Consider the following 19,141-nt stretch of genomic DNA (forward strand, 5'->3'; position numbering starts at 1 on the left):
GCGCTTGGTTTTGGTCTGCCATGTTGTGGACAAAGTTGTTGATTGGGCTATTTGCCGCGTCAGGGGCAGCTCAGTCCACCGACGGGCTCTACGATCTGGTCAAGCGGAGATTACCGAACCACGTTGACAATCTTCGCTTTAGTCTGGTTTCCAATATCACTGGAAGCAATGGTGGCTATGATCATTTCATCGTTCAGGATGCTCCCAATGGCACCATAATTGTGCAGGGAACCTCTCTCAGTGCGCTCTCGTCGGGGTATGTCATCAAAGTCCATTTGAATATCACAAAAAATTTGCTCACATATTCAGTCTCCATCGCTATTTGGCCGACGTCGCTCATGTGGACATATACTGGTTCATTGGAAGCCGGCTGGATCAGGCACCTGCTAAGCTTCCTCGTCTCCGCGCCCCAATCCATGGCTCGAGCACAGTTCCTTGGAGATACCACTTTAACACCGGTAACTTGTTCCGCCCCTCCACGTTCCACAATTGATAATTAACTATCATAGTAACATTTTCTTACACCACTGCTTTCTGGTCATGGGAGGAATGGGAGACAGAGCTAGACTGGATGGCTCTGCGTGGCATCAATCTCCCCCTTGCTTGGGTTGGCGCCGAGAAGATCATGGTAGAGGTATTCCGAGAAATCGGACTCACCGACGCAGAGATTGCAACTTTCCTCAGTGGACCAGCCTTCCAAGCCTGGAACAGATTCGGAAATATCCAAGGCTCCTGGGGCGGCGACTTGCCTACAGCATGGATTGACGAGCAATTCGCCCTTCAGAAGAAGATCGTACGTCGCATGGTTGAGTTGGGAATGACACCTGTGCTTCCTGCATTTACCGGCTTTGTTCCCAACAACATCACCCGCGTATATCCCAATGCGAGCGTCGTTCGCTCATCATCTTGGAATGGGTTCCAGACCCAATACACCAATGATTCATTCCTCGAGCCATTCGATGACCATTTCGCGCCTCTTCAAACTAGCTTCCTGCAAAAACAGCAAGCTGCTTATGGCAACGTGAGCCACGTCTATACTTTGGATCAGTATAATGAGATGGATCCATACTCGGGAGATTTGGATTACCTCCGCAATGTTACTAGTACTACTTGGCAGAGTCTCAAGAATGTGGATCCTGATGCGATCTGGTTGATGCAAGGTTGGCTGTTTTACAGCTCGGAGACCTTTTGGACTGATGAACGGGTGAAAGCTTATCTTTCCGGTGTTGAAGATGATAACGACATGCTGATTCTGGACCTTTTCTCCGAGTCCGAGCCTCAGTGGCGTCGCACAGACTCCTATTACGGCAAGCCGTGGATTTGGTGTCAGTTACACGACTATGGAGGCAATATGGGCCTCTACGGACAAATCTCGAACATCACACAGAACGCATCGCAGGCATTGACTGAGTCTTCTTCTATGGTCGGTTATGGGCTCAGTCCAGAGGGTCAAGAAGGCAACGAGATTGTTTATGATTTGCTCTTGGACCAGGCTTGGTCTTCAACCCCGATCAATACACAGAAATACTTCCACAACTGGGTGACTAGCCGATACGCCGGTTCTGGCTCTATTCCCCAGGGGCTCTATGATGCATGGGAAACTATGCGGAAGCCCGTCTATGATAACACCGATATCGACGACATTGATGCTGTGATCAAATCTATTTTCGAGCTTAAGCCAGATGTCACGGGTCTTATCAATAAGACTGGTCACCACGGCACAATGCTTACCTACGACCCGTCTGTGGTCGCACAGGCATGGCAATCCATGTACCACGCTGCCAACTCTGAGCCAAAGCTGTGGACCAATCCAGCCTACCAACATGACATGGTCGATATCACCCGTCAAGTGATGGCCAATGCCTTCATTCCACTGTATACCAAGCTGATCTCGAGCTGGAATACTTCCAACCCAAACAGGGCAACAATTTCGCGAGAAGGACAAAACTTGGTCCAATTACTGACCGACCTCGACTCCGTCCTTTCTACGAACGAGAATTTCCGACTTTCGAAATGGATTAAATCCGCTCGATCATGGGCTCATGGTGACGCAAGTCAAGCTTCATTCTACGAGTATGATGCTCGTAATCAAATCACTCTGTGGGGTCCTCGTGGAGAAATCACTGACTATGCTTCGAAGCAATGGGGCGGTCTTGTTTCTTCGTACTATGTCCCTCGATGGAAGATTTTGGTAGAATGTTTAGAGTCAACCCCCGTTTCGGCGTACAACGATACGGCTTTGGGGGATCAACTGCTCGATTTTGAACTTGGATGGCAAAATCAGACGTGGTTGGATGAATCCACTGATTCATCTGATTTGAAGAAGGTGCTGACACAAGTGCACCAACGGTGGCAAACTGTTTTTGCGTGAGACAATGCAGGGATCGACGCCAAGACAAAACCGTTTATTTAGAGCATCATATAGAAAGCCCAGTCTACAATGAAGATCATTTAGAGTAAGGATTAAATTGAACATAACTATGGTTATAGAGTTCTATTAGCATCATTCAATATTGAAATTGACTTATCTCACGCGACTCATTTCATTGTTGACAAGGATTTCAAATCGGGTCGCTTCCCCCGCACTCCGAGATTGGCCAATGGTTCCTTATCTGTTGGAAGCTCGTTCCCAACATGATTAGAAATGCAAATCCGCTTAACTCCGAAATCTTGATCCTGTTTTGCAAAATCCAATGGCTGTTTATCCATCTTACCATTCCCTTGCCAGCCTTGGATTGATTAGATTCCATCATGGCTGATACACAAACACCACCATCTGAACAGACGCCGCTCATCGAGCCAGCAACAAAACATGACTCTCTGACGGACCTGAGCACCCTCCGAGGATGGGGCATTTGTGCCCTGATGTCCCTCCTCATTTTCATTCAAGGTAAGTTGAATCCTTATTCATCTCGATTAGACAATATGCTGACGAATTGATTCTAAAAGCAACCAACATCTCAATGATGACAACCGCGCAATCCGAAGTCGCTGCGGACTTAGATGCCTTCGCCGAGGCAACATGGTTTACCTCCACATTCATGGTAGGACAACCGGGATCTCGGGGATGAACATTGCGGTATCTAATTGCTTGAAGATCGCAGCCTCGAGCGTAACTCCGCTGGCAGGACGATTCGCAGCGATCTTCACCGCACGTCTTTGCTTGGTTTTCTCAAGTACAATCCTGGCAATCGGCCTATTCATCACTGCTGCTGCCCCGTCATTAGCGGTCTTCTTATTGGGCCGTGCTGTTACAGGAATGGGAAGTGGGGGTTTGATGAGTATCGCTATCATGTTGATTTTGGATTTCACCAGTACCCGGAGACGAGGATTGTTTATTGGGCTTATCAGCACCAATTACACGGTGGGACTTTCTTCGGGTGCCGTCCTAGCCGGACTTTTGACGCCTATTATTGGATGGGTCTGTCTGCAATCACCCCGGACTTGTTACCGTGGCTAACTCCGAGCCCAACGCTAAGCGCCTCATCTTTTGGATTCAAGCTCCAGCGGCGCTTGTTCTAGGACCCCTACTATACCTCGCTATTCCACCACCAGCCGAAGATCATAGCTCGCTGAGGGAAGGGACTTTGCTCCAAAGTCTTGCTCGGATAGATTATGCTGGTGCCCTGACAATAGTAAGTTTGTTTGACTGCTCTAGATGGCCCTGCTAACAAGCTAGACAATCTCGGTCGTCCTCTTTCTCACCAGCTTGGCCTCTCCCGAGGTTCTCATCTGGCCTATTCCATTGTCATTAGCATTTCTCGGTTTCTTTCTTCTTATCGAGTCTCGATGGGCCCGCGAACCCATCATTCCGGTCCACCTATTCCGGAACCGTAGCGTGCTGCTATCATGCCTCGCCGGTGTGGGCTTAATGATGTCTCGCTGGTGTGTCGTATTCTTCAGTCCCGTCTACGCGATTGCGGTTCGGGGATGGGCTCCCGCATCCGCAGGACTCATTCTTGTCCCGACCAATGCAGGATTCGGAACTGGCGGGATACTTGTGGGTTGGCTTCATATTCGCAAAGGAGGTAGCTATTATGCGTGAGTAATCCAGCACTATTCTTGCATTGACCATCAACTGACCTCAATTTATAGATCTTGCTTAGTCCTCTTCATGCTCTTTGCACTCGCGACAATGGCCCTCTCAATTCTATCTTCAGAGGATTCTGCAGCAGCATTATTCATGACAGCGACCTTTTTGAACGGATTCTTTGCCGGTGCACTAATGAACTACACCATGTCACATCTGCTACATCTCACTAGTCCTCACATGCACTACATCGTTAGTGCTTTATTCACCACATTCCGCGCGCTCGCGGGTAGCTTTGGATCCGCTGTCGGAGGAGGCTTCTTCACCCGGATTCTCAAGGGGTCATTGGAATCGGGCTTCTCTCGACATGGACTCTCGCCCAAACCGGACTTGGTTCGCACCCTTCTTGGTAGTCCTGCCACGGTATCCCATTTGGATGGCATTGAGCGGCTAGTAGCTGTTCAGAGCTATGAACATGCATTCAGTATGCTATTTATGGCGGCTACTTTCTTGATACTGGTGGCTGCAGTCTTCCAGGCTGGGACTGGATGGACGGCGGGAAACGACGACAAGACTGATGAATGAGGGAAATACCGGGCTTAATCATTAATTCTCTTTTTTGTTAATTCTCTTGAATCAAATTGTGGAACACAGGATACACGTAGAAGGAAGAAGATAAAGGATCAAGGGCCTTCTATGAGATTATCCTTGACTGGAAGAGAGTATTCTAGAAGATAATTTCGAAATTATTATAGATATTTCTTTGGCTTATCAAGTTGCCAGGTCATTCAACTGGCTGACGATTTGATGAGCTAAATGAATCTCTTAACACTTTTCATAAAACTCTTGATACCAGAACCTTCGTAGCCGGCCTGTAAGCAAGCCTTTTGGACCAAGCATCTTGTAGGCGCCGCTTTCGTCATCGCGAATGGACTCCGGGTCTGGTGCATTTGTAAGGCGACTCGTGAATACATGAGAAAGTAGAAGCCCCACAATTCTTGCCACTTGATTGTTTGGATGGTCTCGTGCCCAAGACCAGTGCTCGTGGAAAGAATATCCCAGAAAGTTCGGTCCAAAGTTTCATAGTCTTCATACCGTATTCAGCCATCGCCGAGGCGTTATTTGCCCGTAAGTTGCTGCAGGGAGTGAAGATCCTCCCGAAGGACCAATCTAAGCTTCGGCCCAGTCAATTAATCCAACTAGATGATCGTTGTCTGGGTCAACCATGATATTCTTCAAGCCAAATCTTTTGCAGAGAAACCATCAGAAGTGAGAAGACATGAATAATGAATGTATTCGAATTTTTCAATAAGTAGTCTTATTCAGAAATTCTAGTCTTTCCTTAGTCAACCATTTGTGTCTGTCTGAAAGTATTGGTGCCTTGGTGCCTTATTTGACGCCTTATCGCTTTGATAGCTCCACCTCCAACATCTCCAACTCTTGATCTTCTTTCACTCACGCCCTCGAACTCTTACCAACCTCCACCGCCACCAAATCCACAATGCCGCGCGCTGTGCGAGGTAAGGTAATTCATAATCGCCGAAATACCTGCGCTAACGTGGACTACCAGGCCTGCTCATCGAGTGCGATCCCTCAATCAAATCCATGATCCTGAAGTACGACGAGGAACGACACGACTACATTGTGGAGGACTTGGACGATGAAAACCACTTGGTCATCAAGGAGAGTCAGCTAGAAAATCTGAAGGCGCGTCTGGACCATGTATGTGCCCGTTGAGCCTTGACTCGCCATCTCCGCACCCAGGGTTTGGCGCATTGGAAACAATATCTAACATGGGTGCAATTCAGGACCTTGATGAGAAAATTATGCAGCTTGACGAATCCGAATCCGAGTAAAGCGACCGTGTCTTCGAAAGGCCCCATCCTCTCGAACCATTATGCTCTTAAAAGGCACGATTCCGATCCCATTTGTGACAAATACCGAGATGGCTGCCAGCATTCAACCCTTTGCGCTTCCATGTTGTTCCTGCGTGCAGCCTCCACTGCTGGAACAAACAGGGAGGTCCGCGTGCGGAGACGAGTCTACGAGCCCTAATGATACCCACCACTGAATTCATATCGTGGATTCGGCTTACCTGGCGTTTTATTTGAGTCCATATATTTTATTTGAGTCCATATAATCGGCGCGCTAGAAAAGCGACCGGTGAATCATGATTTGTTTAGAAGGATGGCATGACTGGCCACTCATCGCCTTATGAGATACCCTAAAACACATCTACTGAAATATTCTGTTGGCTTTCGGTGTTTTCCTCGCTGTATGTATTAACCTGCTATCAATCCAGCATCATCTTGGAACCCACTAGCCCCAGTGTTGAGACGCACTGGAGACTCTGGACCGATTCATTCTTGATCTCGTTCCTTACCTCCTTTTCTTCCTTTGCTTGGTCTCCTCTATTCCCCTTTCCAGGTTTCCTCCAAGTTTGGGTGCCAATTGACCGTCCGAGGGACTCCTCACTGCGAGTGAGTACATTATAGAATTGTCAGTGGCAATGACTGATTTATGAGGAATCAATTTCTCCAGGTCTACAATCTTCACTCGTAGTTTATGCATATGGAACTACCCAGTGTATGATCCTACGACGCAAATCCCTTGAGTGCCTTCTTGATAATCTCTGTAAGGGTATTCAGGAATAGTACCCTCATTATCAGGCAGATATGTAGGCCAATAATAGTGTAGTAGCAGCAACAGTATTTAGAATGTCAGCCATCTTACACACATCCTTCATTTTTCGAATGATTACGTTATTGTTTGTTTGATATGACTGCCTCCTCATGTCTATACGAAAATCAGTATCAAGAAGGAAATGTTGGAGATGACCGTGCCACTACGCACTGATTGGTTAATGCTAAGCTTGGTTCAACGTAGTCATGGATCTATGCAGATCACGTGATAGAAATGGAATCCTGGAGAAGGACCCACATGCGACGGGAAGGTACGACCCACGTCTAGCGATATCTAGAAACATCTTGCAACAACGCGATGATGCAAAGTAACACCTGAAAACTTCCTGAATTGCGCAATGGACGGGTGGCAGAGGGTTCTGGACTGGGCCTCTGCTCTCACTCACAATGCATAAATACCCCCTCGACCTCTGACCTTCACATCCCATCATACAACAAACAGTTCTCTTGACTACAAAGCTCCAAGCTCCAAGCTCCAAACTTCATCTTTAAGCGCTTCAAATCTACTTATCCAACTTCCACCATGTCTATTCAATTCCGTTCCCACTTGCCAACGGGAGAGTTCTCTCGTGACTTGTCATCCCTCTTCCGTCTCTTTGACGATTATGACGTCCACCGTCGAGGCAGCCACCACCTAGCTCCGCGACCCTACACTCCCCGCTTCGATGTCCGCGAGACCGAAGATGCCTACCACTTGGATGGAGAGCTGCCTGGAGTCGCTCAAAAGGATATCGAAATCGAGTTCTCCGACGCTCATAATCTGATCGTGAAGGGTCGCACCGAGCGCGAGTACCACCACACCGAGCCTGAGACTGAGAGTGAGGACAACAACAAATCCGAAACCTCCGAGACCGACGCTGGCTCCAACAAGAGAAACAAACCTGCTGCTGCTCGTTACTGGGCTAGTGAGCGAACTATCGGCGAGTTCCAGCGCACCTTCTCCTTCTCCACACGCGTGGACCAGGACGCCGTCACGGCTAGCCTCAAGGGTGGTGTTCTCTCCATTGTCCTTCCCAAGGCTAAAGCTACTGCTCCCAAGAAGATTACCGTCCAGTAAAGGAAGTACCACGACCACGCGTGTCCCTGACGCTAACTACGACACGCAACATGAGCTACGATTTTAATACTTTTGCTTGATCGCATCGTTTGGAGGAGTTTCATTTGTCTGATGTTTCATTTTAACATGTATATTCACACTCTTTTAAGGACCACCAAATCTCAGAGTTAATTCGAACATGTATCTTAACACTCTTTCTTGAAACCAAATCTCATAATTATTTTGATTGCTACAAATACAGTGCAGACAACGTAGATCTAAAACAGTAGCCGCTCATGCACGTAAAGGCGGTGGGCGCTTATCGCTCCTTATCTGAGCCGAGGCCGAGGCACATGCGTTGATGCCGAAGCTCCCACTTCAACGCTTCAAGAAGTATTTAGACTCTTACCTGTAGAAAGTCCAGATTTTTCTATCGATAACAACTCTAGCTTTCAAATAATTACCCATCAAGCTGCCAGCATTCGAGCGACCCACATCTCTCCGCACTCCAACCACCACCTATCCCATCCAATATGGCGCAAGACTACTCGTTCAAGTATTTCACGGTGCAGTTCCCAGCCGACCTCCCCTATGTCGCGCACGTGGAAATCAACCGCGCAGACAAGATGAATGCCTTCCTTGAAGCGTAAGCCACGATTCACAATTAATCTATGCTCCCAAACCCACTAATAACCACAGCATGTGGCTTGAAATGGGCCAACTATTCGCCCGACTCTCCGACGACTCCAACGTACGCGCCGTAGTCTTCAGCGGAGCCGGCGACAAAGCCTTCACAGCCGGCCTCGACGTGAAAGCCGCATCAGAGGGCAGCGCTCTCGCCAAAGACGGCATAGATGGCACAGACCCAGCCCGCAAAGCCGCACACTTCCGCCGCCACGTCGCTGAATTCCAAGATTGCATCACATCCATCGAGAAATGCGAGAAGCCCGTCATCGTCGCCATGCACGGGTATAGCTTCGGACTGGCAATCGATATCTCGACAACGGCGGATGTGCGTCTCTGCTCGCGCGATGTGAAGTTCGCAGTGAAGGAAGTCGATATTGGTATTGCGGCTGATATTGGCACACTCACTCGCCTTCCTAAGGTTGTTGGAAACTATGGATGGGTGAAGGAAGTTGCGCTTTCTGCTCGTGTCTTTGGAGCGGAGGAGGCGCTGCGTGTTGGCTTTGTTAATGCTGTTTATGAGAATAAGCAGGAAACTGTTGCTGCGGCTTTGAAGATGGCTGGTCTCATTGCTAGTAAGAGTCCCGTTGCTGTGCAGGGGACCAAGGAGATTCTGAACTGGTCGAGGGATCACCCCGTGCAGGACGGGTTGCGGTATACTGGTGTATGGAATGCTGCGGCTATCCAGACGCAGGACGTTTCCAAGGCGCTTTTGTCTGGGATCCAGAAGCGGACGCCGACTTTCGAGAAGCTATGAATAGTATAATTCTTCAGATAGTGAATGCTGGAGGATCACATCCCTTTGAAAGGTATTGGACGCAGTTGTGTTGATCTGGATTGTGTATAGAGGGTATACTGTTCAGTCAATCGAAAACCATGTATATAGTATAAATTTCATCGACTCCATGTCAGACACCTGATACATGATCTCTTTCAAACAAGGCAGACTCGCCTTGTCTTGGATATAATCTCTTATTATCTGAGCAAACGAAGGGGCCAAAGTCGCCGTGCCAAGGGTATTAAAGGCTCATCTGTACCCTATTTCAGGTCATGATCTCGTTGCCTTTCCACCTTCGTCTATCTTCCCACCTCTATGTCTAATCATAGGCAGACAGACACTTTCTGTTGTTGCTTCATTGATATCAGCAGGTGGAGCAAAGAAGAGGAGGGATTTTTACTTTAGAAGTGTTCCGCGCACATAGGACCTTTAACTTTGTTACTGGAATTTCAACTACTATTGATAAACTTGTTAAATCAGTTTTATTTCGCAAGTTCTATACACATGCTTGACTATACACCTACACAGTAAAGGACGCAGACGTGCGGCAATTCGTACGGATACCCGGCACCGGCAACTCGGGATTCAATTAACGCCTCAAACTCCGATTTCCCTTTGTTCACACAATGAATGTTATAGTTACAGAATTTATTAGTACATGAAAAAGACAATGTATTTTTTTAACATATCATCCACCTATTCAGTCCCAGATGTTCGCTTCCACGCCAAAACATTGTCAAATTGGTAGATCAAACACACTCCACCATGAAAGCCATTCAAATCCTAGGTGAAATTTCCTCGCCCGAAATCACCACAAATCGCTCAATGATCGAGCCAACTCCTAAAGGCTCGGAACTTCTCGTCAAAGTCCACGCCGCCGGAATAACCGGAGACGAAATTATCTGGCCGGAACCATACGCCACTTCAACCCGAATCCCAGGACACGACATCTCGGGCGTGATCTCCTCTACTGGGCCAGACTACCAAGGCCCACTGCAAATCGGCCATGAAGTCTTTGCTTTTCTCGGGGGGGATCGAGGTCAGGGCCAAGCAGACTATGTGATTTGCCTACCGAGTGAAGTTGCGCAGAAACCGACAACATTGTCTCATGCAGAAGCAGCCGCATTGCCTATTCCCCTTCTTACAGCTTGGGAAGCGCTTGTCGATCATGGAGCACTTAAATCACATGAATCTGGAAAGAGGGTTCTCGTTACAGGTGCTTCGGGTGCCGTTGGTACTTATGCTGTTCAATTTGCAGCACAGGCGTTCAATGCGCACGTTATTGCGTTGGCTTCTTCTCGGAATCATGAAATGTTGAGAAGACTGGGTGCGAGTGAAGTTTTTGACTATGGGGTCACCGACTGGGAAAATAAGATCGCCGACGTTGATATGGTTCTCGATACGGTTGGAGGTGATATCTTGAAAAAGACTTGGGAGTGCGTCAAGGATGATGGAGTCATCGTGACTGTTGGAGATCCTGCGCCTGCGTGGGCATTTGGACGAGGTCAAGCTGAGGAATCTGTTGATCATCCAAATGTGCGATATGTGCACTTTATCGTGTCTCCAAATGCAGAGGGACTAAGGAAGAGTGGTGAAATGATTGACAATGGTAGCCTGGAGAAACTTGAGATCAAATCTTTTCTTTTTGATGAAGCAAAAGCAGCGTGGGGCTGTGCTCGGCAGAGGAATCGCGGATATAAGGTTGTTATTGATTTTATCGAGGAGGAATCTCAGGGCTGTTAAATTCTCTATCAATAGAGTTTTGGAATGATTGGGCTCCTGGTTCCAGAGTTTATTAGGTACTATTGTCTCCATCTTCATTGATATGTCCAAATGTCAGGCCTTAATTCTCCCAAGCAATATTTGGATCCAGATCTCCAATATTATACCACCCACATAAATCGTCTATAGACCCCAAGGAAGGCAGAATGTTAAAGTCGTCGCTAGATGTTCCAGTCTCAGACCCAAAAGCGTCCCCCTGTGACTGGCAACTGGAAAAGTCTGACCCTTCACTGGGCTGGGTTGTCAATTTGGATCCAATTCCTAGCACATGGTGGGCAATCGTCTGCAGCTCCCGCACGTTCCTTGCTGTTCGTGGCCAGAGCTCAGCAAGTGCTTTGAGACATCCAATAGACATCCGGATTTGTTCTCGTGCAATTGCCAATTCTTTTCCTTTCAACAGGAAGTGACAGGCAGAGAGAAGAGCGAGCGTCCCTTCGCTGACCATGCAGGTTATAAAAGGGCTATGGTGGAATTCTGCAGTAGGTAATGCTAAAAGGCGGATTTGTGCCTCGACGGACCGCAAGACGCGGACGGTGTGTACGTTCACCAAATCTGGCGCGGCAATATCTTCAGGCGGCTCCCTAGCACAGCTTGATGCCTCTTCCACGGGGTTGAACTTGAGGTCTGATAATGGACGGTGCAGGCCAATATACGAGCTGAAGAAGGGTCAATATCACTACTATCTTAGTAAGCAGAGAATGACTTACACGTGAATAAGATGATGGGCCTGGAACATGAGCTCGTCAATTTCTCCGTTCTTCCTCAAAACTTGCTTGCGATTCTTGGGCAATAAAAGGAGCCAAGCACCCAGAATTGAGTCCGCAGTCTGGATCACCTGTGGGGGAGTCTTCTTTCGCGACAATCTGGGGCGCCGTGGAGATGGCAAATGCCGCACATTGTACAGCACCAATAAGGTACGCAAACGATGAGAAGTCGATATCATCGGGAGCAAACTCGCGACAGTCAAAGTCATTTAAAGTCTTCGGTGTGGGAATATCCTGCAGTCGAATAAGATACACAGCCTCTTCAGGAGCAGAATCAAATACTTACCCCAAGTTCATATTCTGCTTCTTCACAAGGTAGTTCCACAGTGGCGTCTACGTTGGCAACCTCGAATAACATAGTTCCTAACGTGCCCTGATAACAAGCTTCAATGGTATATAGCATCCACCATGTTCGCCTCCAGCTTTCCTGTAACACCGGATCACCACCTCCATGCCTGACTGCGAATTCTTGTTTGAACATTTCCATGTCACGGGCGGTTTGAACCGCTATGTTCATTTGACCTTGTGATTCACTCTTTTGCTCGTACCAGAATAATGCTATTGAGTATAACATCCGACATTGGACCATGACAGGATCTGTTGGTAGTAACTGCAAAAGTCCAGCTTCTGCGTGTTCCTGCAATGGAGTCGACCACTGATGCGACTTGTAAATACTCCCAACAAGACGCATAATCGCAATGAGCGCTTTCAAAGAGTGTTGTCGCGTCGGATCTTGATAAGCTCTTGTCAGATATCTCTGAGGTAAAAGGAACGGATGAAGTTGGTGGAACTTCTTGTAGTAACAATCAATCAAAGGATCGTTCTCAATACTGCTGAACTGCACTGAAACTGTGCTCAGGGACCCAGTACTAGACGATCGAGCCCCGGTACTAGTTTCATTAATCACTCCATAGCTGTTTGAGAGATCCACCTCAACGATTCCAGTACTGGAACCTTGGACACCACTCTGCAACCCTGCAGATCGCTGCAGGCTCGGGTTGGTGTTCAACCTGGAATCCTCAATGGCTGCAAGTCGCTTGCGCCGCTCGGTTAACGCTGCACGGTCCAACCCGCCCCGCCGTGATTGGGCATATTGGCATTCCCTGGAGAATTCCGCGCAGCGTGAGCAACGTGGCTGCTTCGCATCGCACTTGAGATGACGCGAGCGGCAGGACAAGCACGCTAGTGAAGATCGCGTGGCTCTGCCATTTTGCAGGGGGTTATTCCGATTATTATCGTCCATATCAAGGTGGAAAGCAGTCGGCTGACTTGAAGATGCGTTGATGGTCGTTGAAGCGGGTATCCGGGCGGGGAATCGGGTATCCACCGCGCGCGGTTTAGCGGGGAAACTTATTAGCTGACTTGAACCTAATTTCTAGATTCTAATTTCTGTCACGCCATTGACTTGATTAGCCTATCGACAAGTATCAAATTGCCTATCAAATGGTCAAATATTGAATTCGCCTTAGATGGCATTGAAGAGGCTACATTAAAGGGCCTCAATTTCTGCGATCTAGTTCTTATCTTTACCATCTACCCCACCTATCCAATATTGAAACGTTCGTACGAACCTTCAACACTTTGTTTCAATTTTGGAACATGGCAAAATTAGTCATTATCGGCGCCGGCTTCGCTGGCGTCTGGAGTGCCCTTTCAGCCAAACGTCTGGCAGCACTTCTGAACAAGGAAAGCAGCTTGGAGATCCAAGTCATCGCTCCAGAGCCATGCCTGGTCATGCGTCCACGACTCTACGAAGCCAACCCATTCGAAATGGTTCACCCCCTTGGTCCCATCTTCCAGGAAGCAAAAATATCTTTCTTCCAGGGCATTGTTCAGGCCATTGATACCAAAACGAACACGATTCATGCGCGATCCATCGGGGGAGTCGAATCAACAATCACATACGACCGCCTGATTCTAGCCGCCGGAAGCTCCGTCGTGCACCCCCATGGAATTGCTGGCATCAAACAGAATGCCTTCGACGTCGATTCCTTAGCATCGGCTGGGAGACTTGATGCCCACCTTCAGAGCCTTACTTCCCTTCCGCCAAGCCCATCACGCGATACTATCGTTGTATGCGGCGCGGGATTCACAGGCATTGAAGCTGCAGCCGAGTTGCCTAAACGCCTCAGTCATATCCAAAACGCCCGTATCATCTTGGTCAGCAGTGCAGGTCAGGTCGGCCCCGAGTTCGCATCGAACTCTCGCTCTGTTATCACGCAAGCTTTGACCGAGCTCGGAGTTGAGCTGAAGCTTGGGTCTGCCGTCACAGCCATCGATGCAGACGGCGTAACACTTGCGTCTGGGGAGCATATTCCAGCAAAGACTGCAATCTGGACAGCGGGCGTTCGGGCTACACCTTTGACACAGCAAATCCCCGGTGAGAAGGATAATCTCGACCGCCTTCGTGTCGACCAGCATCTACGCGTGCCATCGGTCGATAATGTGTATGCCACTGGCGATGCTGCTTGTGCCTATGCCGATGCGGAAAGGAAGCATTATGTGCTGATGAGCTGCCAGCACGCTCTTTCCCTTGGTCGCGTGTCGGGACACAATGCCGCAGCTGATCTCCTTGGGGAGCCTTTGGTGGATTATCAACAGGCTGCGTATAATTGCTGTCTGGACCTTGGTGGCTGGGGTGCTGTTATTTCCGCGGGATGGAATAGGGAGCTTAGTCTCTCCGGAGCTCAGGCAAAGAAAATCAAGTGCTATATCAATCAGCAGCTGATCTACCCACCTAGTGGCCTGAAAGAGGCGCTGGCTCAAGCGAACCCGATCTTGCCAGACTCGGACGAGCTATTCAGGCAGATGCAGGAATCTGTTGCATAATGTGCTGCCGGTCCAAGCTCTCAATTCACTTTAGATTTAGAAGGATCTTGTTCAGTTGCATATATTATACTATGTAAATACTCCAACCATCAAAATACAGCCTAGATCATTCTGTTTCAAGATAGTACAAAGCGGATCCAGAGCCATCACCTAATCCGACACTCGTATCCTACCCCAGTCCTGCCAAGTTTCAACCAAGTACATCCACTCGGTTTCATCTACCCCGAAACACAATAAGTTTCAACACCAAGGATTCCCTCTCCGCACGTCCAAATAAGACTTACCCCGAAAGCCAAGGAGCTTCCACCGTGGATCGCAGAAACCCAGCTTCCATGAATCAAAAAAAGCGCTGGTTCTGTCGATCTCGTCAATGCGGACATTCTTCTGGTTTTGCTTTGGACGCTTATGCACATCAGTTGCACATTGAGCCCTCTTTTCCGCTGATCCGAGCGTCTGTGGGTCGGATGACCCTGGCAGACAATGCTGTCAGGGTTTTATGGGGTACTTTCTTCCGCGTATCCTATGAGGAAGTATTTCCGGTATGACTTCGGAGAATTGATTCAAATATATAGTGATTGAAGCTCCGGTGTCTATATAACGCCACCAGGTGCATGCCTTTTCTTAGGAGGAAAAAAAGCATACTATCGAATCAATCCTATTCAAACGTTCTTTCTATACTCCCAGCCATGAAGACTGCTACGCTTTTCTCAGCGCTTATCCCCAGTGCCCTTGGAAGCACAATCTACTTTGCCGGTGATTCTACCATGGCGAAGGGCGGAGGTGGCACTGGCACAAATGGTACAAACAACATCCATACCAGGCAGCATTCAGGAAAGATATAGCTAACACGACCAGGGTGGGCTGAATACGTATCAACGTATACCACATGGACAATCTCCAATCAAGCAATTGCAGGCCGCAGCGCACGTTCATATACTCGCGACGGCCGGTTCACGACCATCGCCAACGAAATCCAAGCCGGGGACTGGGTAGTCATCGAATTCGGTCACAACGACGGCGGATCCTTGACACCGACAGATAACGGACGCACTGATTGTTCCGGGACAGGCGATGAGACCTGCACTACGGTGTACGATGGGGTAACCGAAACAGTCCTGACGTTCCCCGCGTACTTGGAGAATGCAGCGAACACGTTCACGGCGCTTGGAGCGAATGTGTTGATTTCTAGTCAGACACCTGATAACCCGTGGGAGACTGGGTCATTTGTTTATTCACCGTCGCGGTTTGTAGGGTATGCAGAGTTGGCGGCGGAGACGGCGGGCGTGGCGTATGTTGATCACGGGGCTTATGTTGCGAGTATCTTTGATTCTCTTGGAGACGATGTTGTTAATGGGTATTATCCTCTTGATCATACCCATACTAGTCCTGCAGGAGCGCTGGTGGTTGCTGAGGCCTTTTTCAAGGCTGTGGTCTGTGGAGGTGTTGCGCTGGAGAGTGCATTGAACACTACTGTTTTCCCAGGCGATTGTCTGTAGAGTCGAATGGGTGATTAACGCTCTGATAGCAAAGGCAGTTCGGATTGTAAGGTGTTCATAAAGTTTGGCAAATCGCCGGTAGTTTCATCATGTTTATGTTTCGTAATATGTCTGTAGGTACATGTGTAAAATGGGTATTAAAGTCACTGCTATCACAGTTTCTCAGACCAGGGTCATCGGGACTCCAGGATGCCTCGCAAGATACCCCGTTTGTCAACTCGATGATAGTACTGGGTCAGATTGGCAAACCGAGCATCAAGGGACCCTTGGGTCTGTACTATCTCCCATAAGACCGGCCAAAGGGCACAATCGTCAATGCCAAAGACTGCACCTCCCAAGTAATGCTGTCCCTCTAGGGCACGCTCCCATTGTCGCAAGCTACCATTAAACCCTTCCATGGGCTTGCTTGCATAATGCTCGCGCCATTCTAGCTGCAAGTCTTCTATCCAGGAGAGATGGCTTCCACCTCTTAGGATATCGACTCCAGGTCGTGAACTTTCGGCGGGTCGAGAACTCAGATGTCTCAAGATGGCAAGATCGCCGGTAACAGTCGTTCCCTGAGGATCAACATACACGGGTCGTTTGGTTTCATTGCCATTCATTTCCATATCTGGCTTGTCTGATATCTCGTATCGAATACCATTTTCTCCCAGGCCAAGGCGCACCCTCAGGTCTGCCACCGGGTCTCCACTCATTATCAATTGCGTCGACGATGCAGTCACAAAATTAACCACATCAAAGCCACCGCCATAGACGGTATCCCAGCTAAACTCGGACAAGCGATTCTCCTGGCCAAATGCACGAATCATTTGTTCCGTCTCTTCAGGGTTCCCGTGGACAGCGGGGCGAGCTGTGTCCCGAGACTTCCCCACCGCACCTTGGCCCCAGATCAAATCGGTGGTTGGGTGGAGGTATGTTCCGATGTGTCGAAAGGTCAGTGAGATTCGCTCACCACCATATGCTTGTTCTTCCGGGGCCTTGGTGTTCTCTTGGCGTTTATCTGGCCGGATACCATGCAGCCAGCGCATGTTGGTTTTCTGGCCGAGGATAAAAAGTGATTGATGTGGAAGTGGTACTTTCTGTGTCGTTCGGCCTGATTCTGTTTCACTCTTGCGCTCCGAGGAAGTTTTGGTGCGAAGAACCATGACTCGCTGGGCCCCTAAGCTCACATTGCAAATGGAAGAGCCTCGAACGATATCCAGCGTCTTATCAGAGTGCTCTGAGATGTTATCCTGTCCATCTCGATAGAGTTGGATCAAACAATGATTCAGTGGGTGGCCCAATATCTTCTCAACAACGATGCGAACTTCATCAACAGTGGATGTGAATGACTTCAGGGGTGGAGACTCGTCGGCGGGGTGTCGATAAATTGGAATGGCCTCATTCGGCTCGATCTGGCCCTGGACTGCGACCAGTCGTGGTACCTGGCCGGAGAGATGGTACATTTTCTGCCAAGATACCTCATTTCGGATGCGCTCGAAGGCATCTCTTGGGATATCAAGTTCTTTGACAAGACGCGAATCACCTTCGCCAATAACAGGTTCATCCGGCTTCCGTATTTTCTCTGCGGGTGGATTTGATGGGCCATCGCCTGTTTCTTCTGCAGCATCTGGAGCTGGGCGGCGCTTGGGTCGGCGCACTCGCGCGCGGACTTGCTTCTTTCCCTCGACGGGAGACCGCCCAGCCCCCGCAGCGTTTCGGTGCAGTCGACTAAGAGAAGCAATCGCTGTTATATCAAGTGCCTCTTCTGGGCCTTTTTCGTTTGTATCGTCGGGTTCATCCGCTTCCAACCCCCAAGTGTCCATGACATTCTCAAGACCTAGCGACGCACCAGCAGGCCGTTTGGGCTGTGGTGCACCCTGAGCAATAGCGTGAGTCTCCTCCCAATCCAACTCCTGGTATAACTCCTCGGCAGTCAACCCAGTTGCACCAAGGATGTCTGCCATGCGGCGCATTGCTTCACAATGGCGCCCAAACTGGCGGTATCCGAGGCAATCTTCGATTAAAGTGACCGAAAAGCCATTCCGTACGGCATCTAACGCAGTGGCGTAGACTGAGACATTCGACAAAGAACCACAGAGGTATACCTCCGTCACAAATCGAGTCCGGAATGAGAGCACGAGGTCGTTCGACTCCAGTGCGGAGTACCCAGTCTTATCCAATACTGTGTCGTGCTCCGGATTGATGGCGGCAAGAACGGGTGCGGGGAACTGAAAACCAGCAGTTTGCGCGGCACAGCAGATAGGTGACTGAGGAGACAGGAAAGCCTCAATATCGACGGGCTCTGGAGAATCGCGATCTGATGCGACTTCAATCACGTCCGTCTGGGGCATGGTATGTTTCTTGGGCGCTTCCTTTGCCAAGACGATGCGATCGCCGAAATTCCAGTCGGAGATCGACTGGGGGGCCTCATATTGTGAACGAACCCAAATCACATCACCGACTTTACGGAATGCTGCCGCGAGTGGGGGCAGGGTCTCCAGGATCTCTGCAGTATTAGGGATGTGAAGCGCTCCGGACGGGCGAACGAAGTCATTCTGAAAGTCGAGCAACAAGAGCGCCTTACGCGTCTTAATCCTGGGGATGTCATTAAATGAGAAGAAACTCATTGTATAGACATGGTCTAGCCCCAATAATTAATATGAGGGGTTTTGGAGTTGGAGAAGCGGGCTTGTTTTACTTTGGTTCCGTGGGGCGTAACTTTCAAGCGGAGGTGGACACCTCAGGCAGGAAACTAAGCACACTTTTCCACGATTTCAAAATGACTGAAAGGGTGCGAATCATCGGATTTATTTGAACTTCAAGGTGGGAATCCACCCGAGGGGTAACCCTGGGACCTTCAACGGTAGGAGTGACTGGCGCTGCCAACGAGCATGATGTCCGTCGTGTCGGGTCCATTGAGCGAGTGTCATTGGCCATGAGCCGGGGGGTGGTTCAGTCTAGAGACGTCTCTGGTAACTAGTCTACCGTATAGAAGGAATTGGGAATTCGATAGGTCTATTCACAACATGTTCTAGTTGTCAGCATACGATGCCGTGGG

General features: G+C 49.1%; 10 protein-coding genes across 10 annotated transcripts; 8 read left to right on the top strand and 2 right to left on the bottom strand.

Moving 5' to 3' along the window:
• Nucleotides 1-20: 20 nt before the first annotated feature.
• Nucleotides 21-2,371, top strand: N7503_006723 (alpha-N-acetylglucosaminidase; the record flags this gene model as incomplete). The annotated part of the gene is made up of 3 exons (XM_057066270.1): nt 21-256; nt 310-458; nt 510-2,371. 3 exons carry the CDS (start codon nt 21-23, stop codon nt 2,369-2,371), a joined length of 2,247 nt encoding a protein of 748 aa, XP_056919951.1.
• Nucleotides 2,372-2,751: 380 nt separating this feature from the next.
• N7503_006724 (putative MFS multidrug transporter) lies at nt 2,752-4,615 on the top strand (the record flags this gene model as incomplete). The annotated part of the gene is made up of 6 exons (XM_057066271.1): nt 2,752-2,890; nt 2,950-3,044; nt 3,098-3,421; nt 3,480-3,635; nt 3,680-4,041; nt 4,096-4,615. 6 exons carry the CDS (start codon nt 2,752-2,754, stop codon nt 4,613-4,615), a joined length of 1,596 nt encoding a protein of 531 aa, XP_056919952.1.
• A 916-nt stretch (nt 4,616-5,531) lies between these two features.
• Nucleotides 5,532-5,886, top strand: tfb5 (TFIIH complex subunit TFB5; the record flags this gene model as incomplete). Its single annotated transcript, XM_057066272.1, has 3 exons — nt 5,532-5,550; nt 5,601-5,752; nt 5,839-5,886. The coding sequence occupies 3 exons, from the start codon at nt 5,532-5,534 to the stop codon at nt 5,884-5,886; spliced, it is 219 nt and encodes a 72-aa protein (XP_056919953.1).
• Nucleotides 5,887-7,255: 1,369 nt separating this feature from the next.
• Nucleotides 7,256-7,789, top strand: N7503_006726 (Hsp20/alpha crystallin family protein; the record flags this gene model as incomplete). The annotated part of the gene is made up of 1 exon (XM_057066273.1): nt 7,256-7,789. The coding sequence occupies one exon, from the start codon at nt 7,256-7,258 to the stop codon at nt 7,787-7,789; it is 534 nt and encodes a 177-aa protein (XP_056919954.1).
• A 512-nt stretch (nt 7,790-8,301) lies between these two features.
• Nucleotides 8,302-9,209, top strand: N7503_006727 (enoyl-CoA hydratase/isomerase family protein; the record flags this gene model as incomplete). The annotated part of the gene is made up of 2 exons (XM_057066274.1): nt 8,302-8,414; nt 8,468-9,209. 2 exons carry the CDS (start codon nt 8,302-8,304, stop codon nt 9,207-9,209), a joined length of 855 nt encoding a protein of 284 aa, XP_056919955.1.
• Nucleotides 9,210-9,995: 786 nt separating this feature from the next.
• N7503_006728 (NADP-dependent oxidoreductase) lies at nt 9,996-10,973 on the top strand (the record flags this gene model as incomplete). Its single annotated transcript, XM_057066275.1, has 1 exon — nt 9,996-10,973. The coding sequence occupies one exon, from the start codon at nt 9,996-9,998 to the stop codon at nt 10,971-10,973; it is 978 nt and encodes a 325-aa protein (XP_056919956.1).
• A 100-nt stretch (nt 10,974-11,073) lies between these two features.
• N7503_006729 (uncharacterized protein) lies at nt 11,074-13,019 on the bottom strand (the record flags this gene model as incomplete). Its single annotated transcript, XM_057066276.1, has 4 exons — nt 11,074-11,668; nt 11,720-11,847; nt 11,915-12,010; nt 12,063-13,019. The coding sequence occupies 4 exons, from the start codon at nt 13,017-13,019 to the stop codon at nt 11,074-11,076; spliced, it is 1,776 nt and encodes a 591-aa protein (XP_056919957.1).
• Nucleotides 13,020-13,375: 356 nt separating this feature from the next.
• On the top strand, nt 13,376-14,605 carry N7503_006730 (NAD(P)/FAD-dependent oxidoreductase; the record flags this gene model as incomplete). Its single annotated transcript, XM_057066277.1, has 1 exon — nt 13,376-14,605. One exon carries the CDS (start codon nt 13,376-13,378, stop codon nt 14,603-14,605), a length of 1,230 nt encoding a protein of 409 aa, XP_056919958.1.
• Nucleotides 14,606-15,291: 686 nt separating this feature from the next.
• Nucleotides 15,292-16,101, top strand: N7503_006731 (rhamnogalacturonan acetylesterase RgaE; the record flags this gene model as incomplete). Its single annotated transcript, XM_057066278.1, has 2 exons — nt 15,292-15,403; nt 15,461-16,101. The coding sequence occupies 2 exons, from the start codon at nt 15,292-15,294 to the stop codon at nt 16,099-16,101; spliced, it is 753 nt and encodes a 250-aa protein (XP_056919959.1).
• Nucleotides 16,102-16,274: 173 nt separating this feature from the next.
• Nucleotides 16,275-18,710, bottom strand: N7503_006732 (isochorismatase family protein family; the record flags this gene model as incomplete). The annotated part of the gene is made up of 1 exon (XM_057066279.1): nt 16,275-18,710. One exon carries the CDS (start codon nt 18,708-18,710, stop codon nt 16,275-16,277), a length of 2,436 nt encoding a protein of 811 aa, XP_056919960.1.
• Between the last annotated feature and the right edge of the window lie 431 nt (nt 18,711-19,141).

Source organism: Penicillium pulvis (genome assembly GCF_028828015.1).
Source record: "Penicillium pulvis strain IBT 33274 chromosome Unknown contig_5_segment0_segment0, whole genome shotgun sequence".
Classification (NCBI taxonomy): Eukaryota; Fungi; Ascomycota; class Eurotiomycetes; order Eurotiales; family Aspergillaceae; genus Penicillium; species Penicillium pulvis.